The following is a 9,093-nucleotide window of genomic DNA, read 5'->3' as shown; positions in this document are numbered from 1 at the left end:
CACCGTCGCCTGGTCATCTGGGCTAGGCCCATAAGGACCAGGAGGGCTGATTGGGCCTTGACCCGAGCAACCCAAAGTGTTTCTATTTTTCTTCATATATATATATATATATATTAAAAATATTTAATCTTTCATATTAAACAAAATCCAAATGCATACCTCGGTGAAGAAGCTGATTTTTTTTTTCAAAAACCAATGACAATCCTCTCAAGACCTCCAAATTTAATGAATATTCTCCTTAACATATAGTCGTACTCGCTCTGGCTTCGTTGCCTTACTGATGACACCCCTGCCTGTCCCTAGCAAGAAAGTAACCAGAAACAGCAGTGTAAATACTCTTTTGTATAAATTCTCTCTCATTTTCCAATTTAAAACAATTAGTTAACTCTCTCGCGCACACACGCAACGCAGTCTCATTCTCAATCACGCCCGCCCAGACCCGTACCAAAAACTCTTCTATCGGTTCCATTAAATAAACACCTATCATCATCATCATCATAATCATCAATCCCATCTCTTTTGGCGATTTAATAAATAATATTACTTATTGGATTGGATGATGATGATGAGGAAGAGGGAGAGAGAAAACCCGTGCGGGGTTTGCGGTCACTACCACAAGTACGAAGAGGGTGAGGTTTGCGGGATTTGCGGCCACCGTATGCCTGAATCCACCGCCGATAAGTCTCCCTCTGTTCACCTCAGCGCCTTTCCTTCTCAGATCCTCCCCGACTTCCTTTTCCTAGGCAGCTACGACAACGCCTCTCGATCCGAGCTCCTCAAAACCCAAGGAATTACTCGTGTGCTCAATGTAATTAATATATATATTTTTTGCGTTGAATAATGAGAACAAATTGATAGGTTTTTTGTTTTTTGTTTTTTTTTGTAGAAAAATGGCTCAGTTATCTTACGTTGGTTTTAAATTCTTATGGTTTAGGGTTTGATTGGGATTTTTTTAGTGCTCGTTTTTCATAAAAGCATCGAAGGTTGAATAATATGACTTCTTAGAAAGTAGTTAGTATGAGATTTAAGGAAACAAAGTTTAGCTTTAATGGAAATTAAACTGATTGAGTTCTTTGTAGGGTTACAGTATCTTTTATTTCGTTGGTTTCAATTAATTGACTCTTTAATTTAATGGCTGCCTGTTATTTATGTCACAAGCAACAGCTTAGCAGAGACCAGGAATAATAAGAGATCTGATGTATTCTTATGTTTTGTCTATTTGCAGACAGTTCCTGCGTGTCAAAATCTCTACAAGAATTCATTCACCTATCACTGCCTCCAGGATGACAAGATCTTACAATTTGACGATGCCATTCAGTTTTTAGGTGAGTCAGATTTGATGAATTATCAATTGGCAGGCGTTACTTTCACTATTTCATCAAGTTCTTGACAGTCTTTATGTGAGTTAGATTTGATGGATTATCAATAAGTATGTGTTACTTTCACTGTTTCATCAAGTTTTTGACTTGACCACACAAGAACTGGAAACTGCTTTTTTTTCGTTGTGCTGTTGAGAAGTTGCACTGTTGAATGCTTTAAAAGGCTGATGCCACGTGCATCTGCTATTACTTCTGTTTACATATGGTTGTGAAATTATTTAGAGCTCGTATCAATCCTCTGCTTTACTCCATTTCGACCTTGCATAAGCATCTGTGTCTCTAAATGCTAAATCAAGTTTTCTTTGATTTCTTAACTTAAATGATCAATTATCTCACTAGTTCAACTTATGGTTCTGATCATGGTAGGGTTTGTTCAGAATCCACCTTTATTTATGAGGGCCAATGTCTATTGTTCTATCACCTCTTAGAATAACGAGGGGGGAAAGCTCTTGGCTGGTGATGTTCTATAGGTACTTGCTTAGAGGAAGAAAATCTTCTGTGTTGTATTCCAATAAGATGAACTGTAACCATGACGCATTGACAAAATTGTAGCCCTGAAGCCTGAAATCATGTTTCTTCTGATCGGAGAATTCACTGATGGAAGTATTTATTTTTTTGAATAATTGGCTCGTGGTCAACCATTAAGTGATAATCAATCAATAGGTTGGTTGTTAGATTTGATAAATTGCAATTTGGGCAGACTTTATCAGGATTTGTTACATACTGCAATCCTTTATTTTTCCATCGCAGAAAGAGTGTAAAGTGACGCATGCTTGTTTTTTGCAGAGCAATGTGAGAGGGACAAGGCTCGCGTTCTTGTCCATTGCATGTCAGGAAAAAATAGGTTAAGTGTTTCTGCCAATTATGTTGGTCATCTTTATTCTCTTTTTATTTTGGGAATAGTGAAACCTATGTGTCTATTGGGACTTCACTCTGTGCTATTTCATATCACATCTTGGGGCCATTGTTACTTGTTAGTTCTTGGCATGTGTTTTAGGGTTCAGCAATGTATTTTATTGGCTTGTTTATGGAAATTATATAACCTTGTTCTTCTGACAGGTCTCCAGCTATTGTAATGGCTTACTTGATGAAGTCCAGAGGATGGAGACTTGCTCAATGTTACCAGTGGGTGAAAGAGCGGAGACCATCTGTTGATCTAACTCAAGGTATGTTCACCTTGATGCTGATTTGCTTATAGGGCAAACAATTGCTTTTGTGGTCAATATTATACAGTTCCATTATGATTCTGCATTTCTATTTGTTAAAGCAATCAAGAATCCTGCTACTGAGTTTAGAACTGCAGTATTTATTCAAGTCTACAGAAAGTGCTACCACATGCTATGTAAATTTTGACTTTTACCAGGTCTCATTCCCCCTTTTCCTGGTAAAAGATCATCATATGAAAGTTGATCGATGAGCTCAAATAATTTTCTCAGGCAGCGCACAAATTTTTTCTGGTCTCGAGACCATGATGTTTTGGAACCATTGGCCTATGCATTTTATCTGAGATCCTTTTGTTTCCCAGGAGAGAAGTTACCCCATGCCTGACTATCACTTTTGTTTGTGGCTTTTAGCCGTGCACCAGCAGTTGCATGAGTATGAACAGAAGCTTTTCGGGTCAATTGATAATAGCAACCCTGCCCTGCCAGTCTTCCCTCCTGTAGGTGCGCCATCATTCAGCTTTGGCTTCCCAAAGGCTAATGATCCAGTTCCTGTCCCAGCGTTCATTGGTGTTGGTGCTCCCTCTATTTTCACACGTCCTCTAGAAGTTCCTCCACAAGAGTTCCAGTTTGGAGCTGGTCATCCCCAGAACATATCAGAAAGCTCCCTTGGCATCAATTTGCCGAACCCGAATGGCGGGGATGTTTCAATGGATTCATGAATTTCAATGCCCTCCCTGATGAATGAGCCTGCAAGTTTAGCAATGACTAGAAGCTAAATGATCATTAAGTGAGCTTGCAATAGTGCAAGTTACAAAAGTTCAAACTGAAAACTATACTTTTGGTTTGGATTTGGCGTGTGCCTTGGTTTATTCACAAGTTTATACAAGTGTTAATTCCAAGAGTAGAGTTTTTGTCATCTACACAAAAGGTGTATGGGTGCTAAAATTGTGTTATCTCAGCGGCTTCTTGCAGCGTTTTTTCCACTGCCGAAGAAAGGAGTAACCTTCCCTTGATCAACTTCTAGTGATGGGAATTTATCACTGGTAAATAGCTCATCCTTAGCTTTTGCCATTTAGTGGCGAGGATGAGCGCGTGCGGGTGCGTGTATTCTGAACATTGAAGAAATAAATCTTCTTTAGTATTCAATAGAGTATCATCTAAAAGTTAAAGAACTATATTTTTTAATTTTCAATTACTATTAATGAAAATGATCACAAAATATGAATTTTACTCTAATTTAATTTAGTATAGTAATTTTTTTTTATTATTATTAACATGGATGTCCAAGCTAGTTTGTGCGCATCTTAATTAATCTCATGAGCCTTAAAATTAATAATTATATAAACTTTTAGTGATTTTGAATTTTGTGAGACTTCAACTAGTAATATCTAAAAAATAAATTTAAAATTTTATTAATTAGATATATAAAAAACTCTTTAAAAACTCTTTAATTTTAATTAGAAAAAAAAAAGCTCTGTTATCTAATAATACAAAAAGAGACTGTCAACTTGGATTTCCAAGTGAGATCTTAAAAAAATCTAAATGAGGATGAAAGAAGACAATTTGGTGAAAGATCCATAAAATCGTTCGAGCATTAAGTTCTGGCCTCGGTAACTTCCATGGGAGCTTTATTCACAATTTAAGTCACTTGGAGATTCAGAGTACAATCCTGGAGGTAATTTTGATGCACACAACACATAAATTTATACAGGGTATCCCCAACAATCTGGGTTTATTCAGTATCATTATTTTGCTCGGATCCACACTTATTTGACTTCTAGGCCATGCATGCTTCAAGGGTTGACTTGGCAAGCCACAACAAGCCTGGATCATTCCGCTTCAGCACCAAATAAGTATCAGCCTTCCCCGTTTCATCATAACTAACTTCCTCACTGAATCCAACCACATGAACAATTTCCACCGCAGCTGTAAATCATGAGAAACAGACAAGCACACAAATATATGTCAGCGAAGATCACTCTCTCCAACGTTATCTATCCATCCATGTGCACATTGTAAGAAAGAAACAAACCTTGGTGACTGGCAACATGTTTCTGGATTATGGGATTAGCCTAAAATGTACAACAAATAGTGGTCAGGAGATTAGACAAAGGAACCAAAGCAAAATTCAAATAATTATCGGGAAAGACATTTTGGGAAAGAGTGAATGAACCTTTCTGAGTCTTTTGAATTTCGACTGATCTGGGTGTTCGATCACATTCCTGCCAGAAGTTAAAATATTTCAGCCTTTATTACGACATAAAGATAAAACAATAATCATGATGGAAATGGAAAATCAGTGAATCAAAAGTGTTCTATGATTATGCAAGTTGACTCATACCTATACTAATGTGCAGGAATGTAACAAATCAGGATGAAGTGTGATGCAATATACCTACATTCCTAACTGTACTAAAGAGAACAACCAAATAAGCATACCTAATTATCTTAAAAAGAGTTTGCAAAGCTGCTGTTGCTTCTGTGGACTTCAATTCAGCTCTCAGTGTCTCAGTAGCCTTCTGTAGGCGGCTGCAGATAACACTAACAGGATCTTGGATTCTCCGTAGTTCTTCATCATCTGGATCTGGTTCATCAATTTGCATCCTAGATACCTCATGTGACGCTGCTAAATCATCATCAGGATCGGGCTCAGCCTGAACAACCTGATTTGTTTCAGATTCATCAGGATCAGGTTCTTTATAAGCTTTTTTTAGATGGAGATGGTCTTCAGTGTTTTCAGTAACTAGACAATCATCAGGATCAGGTTCATCAATGGTTTTGTCAGGGAAAATCCCACCATTCAGGGTGTCCATCACCTCATGGTGATTGCCTTGAGAATCATCAGGATCAGGTTCGTCAATGGTTTTGCCAGGGCAAATCCCAATATTCAGGATGTCCATCGTCTCATGGTGATTACCTTGAGAATCATCAGGATCAGGTTCATCAATGGTTTTGGCAGGGTAAATCCCAATATTCAGGATGTCCATCGCCTCATGGTGATTACCTTGAGAATCATCAGGATCAGGTTCATCAATGGTTTTGTCAGGGCGAATCCCACCATTCAGGATGTCCATCACCTCATGGTGATTGCCTTGAGAATCATCAGGATCAGGTTCATTCTTGTTTTGATTAAAAGGATGTTCATCAGGATCAGGTTGATGGTGAGGTTTCCACTGAGATTTATGTTGATTTTCAATATCTAACTTTCCTTTTTCTACCTGACCCTTGGCACCAGGTTCTTTATGCATGTTAAAAATTGAATCATCTGGGTCGGGTTCTTCACGTGCTTCAGAGGCTCCCAAACTGTTGGAAGAGGCATCTGCTAAACGGTGATAAGCAGCAGCCACAGAAGATGCGCGGGCACTAGCCAGTTGATTAGACACGTTTCCCCCGAGCTTCGCAGAAGAGCTTCTACTGTCTGAAACATAAAAGTCTTCGCTGTCCTGGTCTTGATGATTGACTCCGCTCAAGGTATGCCCCCTTGATTTAGTCCAATCTAAACTAGCAGCTTCTTGGTTCAGCTGGTGAAAAACACACACCAATTTTAGACAACAATATTTCTGTTGAACTTAACCATTCATCATGCAACAATCATAAACAAGTGTATGGATACGCATTTGTACCTGTTTATCCAAAGCATAAAAGTTCGCATCATGTTCTGAGTACAGCATGTGAGCCTGAGATGAAAATAAGAACAAAAAAGATTAACTCAATAACGATAATCTAAAAACTTGAGGAAAAAACAAATTTGATTATAAAGCTTACAAGTTCATGCAGAAGAGTTTTCTTGATGCTTTCATATTTCCTGAAACCCTTGAGGTCATCAGTTCGAAGACGAAGAGATATCTCCTCTCCATGATTCTGCAATGCCAAAACAGGAGTTAACAAGGTAAGAAGAAACCAAAATGACAAAAGAAAGTAAAACAGTGACACCAGTAAATGTATTTTCATACGCTTTGAGGAGGACGTTACCTTATTGAAACCAAGAATGCATTTGGGACTCACACCAACATAACCAACTGGGGCCATCTCAGTCATAATTCCTACGCGCCAACGATGCTTTTGAAAATGATCATTCAAAAGTTAATTGTTAGGAATGTTGAGTTAGTAATGGTGTTTAATTTGAAAAGATGCATCCAACAGTACCTTGTTCATTATAGCAACAATTCCAGGATCCGCAGCAAGCATATGCATCCTTTTCAAAGCCTCTGAAGCAGGGGGGTTCAGCTGAAGTTAAGCAAAAACAAGGGAAATCAATGATAGTTTATTTTTCCATAAAACCAAGTCTTGGATTACCGACAGATTCAGAATGTAATGTTCCGTGCATTCCATATATGCTATTTTAGTGTACAAGTTCGAACACCTAGCAGATAGAATCAATAACAAGTCTTTGCTGTTAGAGAAATTCACAGTGAATCTCTAGGAAAGTACTGGATCATATTTTAATCATAATACTTTCATCTAAAATACTATAACATAGGATATTATGATGCAAAATTTCAGTATAAGTGACACAATTCATTCCTCCTTTGCCTATATTTAATCTATGATATATAATGCATTTGGAAATCTAATAATTTCTTTAAATTTAAATGCAAAAAGTAACTGGCACATTCAAATGCACCTCAACTCCAGGAATTTGAAGTGTGCGAAAATCACAAAAGATATAAGGTCCTTGTGGAAGTTTAAGTAAACCACGAGGTCTATCTGACATTCGCTGCCTCATTCTCTTTTCCTCTTCATCAAATCCAGCGATCCTCAGGTCAACCTTTGCATTTTGTAGAACTTTATCAACTTCATCTTCAGACACTCCCAACATTCTGATAAACTTTCCCTGAAATAAAAGAAATATGCATCGAAGGACTTAGAAGACTTGATACAATAGTTTTGGCATATGCTTAGAAAGTAATCATTAATTAAGCAAAGATGTGAAAAAGTCAGTACTAAATATTCACTCTAAAGCTTTATTTGCCACCTTATACTTAATTCGCTATATTGCTTGCGACCCTTTTAACAAAATAAATTGTAAAACAAACAGAATGATGATCAGGTCAGTCCTATATAAAAATACATTATGTACACAAAATTTTTGTTCAGATAACAAGGCCGATTAGCATGTTCCACCACACAAATGTGGCAAAACCAACCAGGAAAACAGCAGTAAGTGATAACAGCTATAAACTACATCATATATCATAAATGTATTCTACAAACACCCATTTCTTTAAAGACCTATGATTGAAAAGCTAAGCTATATAGGATCAGTTTACAAGTAAAATCCATTAAAGCATCAGATTTATAAACTACATTCAGACTGTTTCTTTCACATCCAAACATGTTTAAAGTTCAGTAAAAGCACACTTACAAAATAGCATGTACATGGAAAATTAGTCATATTTGTTATCACAATGCACCCCCCCCCAAAAAGAGAGAGAGAGAGAGAGAGAGAGAGAGAGAGTAGGAGATGATACCTCCATAATGGAAGCTTCTTGCAAGCTGAGCTGTGAGTGTTCATCTGAGAAAGGAAACAGCAGCTTTGAGCTTTTGTTAGAAAATCGCGGAACAATAAGTCTCATGGTATCTGCCTTGATATCTGTCAACTTCTGAAGTTCATCCCCTAGATCCTTGACAGAAGCATCAGTGTTCATTCCCACAATAAATTTGTTCCCCCTCCATATAACTGTTACTTTAAACATAATTTCGGCCATTCTGGTGTTGTGCTGCAGAAAGAAAATTTTAGGTAAGACAGAATCTTCTTAACCATGCATTGCCAACAAATTTTCACGTACAGTGACATACTTGTTTACGAGTTGCGAACATCCATAAGTGACATTAATTCTTAAACAATAGTTCATTAAAAACCTCAACCAGACATAAACTAAGTTCAGTACATGTTGCAGAATTCATAACATAACTGCTTCGACAGAAACATAAACATATTCGAACCTAGCGATTATCAAATGGTCAATAATCAAATACGTGTATAAGCAATAACATAAACAAAATCAGGAACTAATATCTGAGATTTCGGATTTTCTGTAAGAAACCAACAAAGACACAAAAACACAGAAAGCTCTACCTACAAAACCAGAGAAGCCCACATCAAAATCTCCAACTTCAAAACAATTAAGACTGCCCCACAAGATCTAATTGAGAAAAGATACAAAAAAAAAGAAGAAGAAGCTACAAACTTCAAATAAAATTTAACCAGGGCTGGCGTGCGAAGAAAGTATGGTCAAAATGAGTTCAACATCATTTCCAAAGCAGATAAAACCTTGGTGATTCTTGAAGAAAATGAGACAATTAGCAGGTATTGAACAAAACCCAGATTGAGAATTTAGTAAAAAATTCAATCTTTACCTCTTGGTGCGTATTATTAGGTGGTAGATTTTCTCTATCAGGGTTGTAAGCGTTCATAGCCAGATAAAATCAAAAAACAAAAACAACATGTATATATAGGATGTGGCGTAGGATATGAGACGGCGCAATTTACGCGTTCACAAGCGAGGATCCTGTTAAAGTAAGCGTCCTGTTATAATTTATTTTTACTT

The 9,093-nt window shown here is 37.2% G+C and overlaps 2 protein-coding genes across 3 annotated transcripts; one reads left to right on the top strand and one right to left on the bottom strand.

Moving 5' to 3' along the window:
• The first annotated feature begins 252 nt into the window (after positions 1-252).
• On the top strand, positions 253-3,446 carry LOC118034447 (protein-tyrosine-phosphatase IBR5). 2 transcript variants are annotated; one of them, XM_035039853.2, is made up of 5 exons: positions 253-808; positions 1,226-1,325; positions 2,166-2,223; positions 2,439-2,545; positions 2,816-2,955. In XM_035039853.2, the coding sequence occupies exons 1-5, from the start codon at positions 557-559 to the stop codon at positions 2,884-2,886; spliced, it is 588 nt and encodes a 195-aa protein (XP_034895744.1). In that variant the 5' UTR covers positions 253-556; the 3' UTR covers positions 2,887-2,955. The 2 variants fall into 2 exon arrangements, with proteins under 2 accessions (XP_034895744.1, XP_034895665.1); XM_035039774.2 differs by having other exon boundaries at positions 290-808; positions 2,954-3,446.
• A 695-nt stretch (positions 3,447-4,141) lies between these two features.
• LOC118034641 (uncharacterized) lies at positions 4,142-9,093 on the bottom strand. Its single transcript, XM_035040012.2, has 11 exons — positions 8,903-9,093; positions 8,014-8,262; positions 7,167-7,376; positions 6,689-6,769; positions 6,515-6,601; positions 6,308-6,403; positions 6,166-6,219; positions 4,982-6,063; positions 4,716-4,764; positions 4,575-4,614; positions 4,142-4,468 (listed from the first exon to the last, which is right to left on the bottom strand). Exons 1-11 carry the CDS (start codon positions 8,957-8,959, stop codon positions 4,320-4,322), a joined length of 2,154 nt encoding a protein of 717 aa, XP_034895903.1. The 5' UTR covers positions 8,960-9,093; the 3' UTR covers positions 4,142-4,319.

Source organism: Populus alba, chromosome 14 (genome assembly GCF_005239225.2).
Source record: "Populus alba chromosome 14, ASM523922v2, whole genome shotgun sequence".
NCBI lineage: Eukaryota > Viridiplantae > Streptophyta > Magnoliopsida > Malpighiales > Salicaceae > Populus > Populus alba.
The sequence above is the reverse complement of the archived record's forward strand: the minus strand, read 5'-3'. Positions and strand labels throughout refer to the sequence as shown.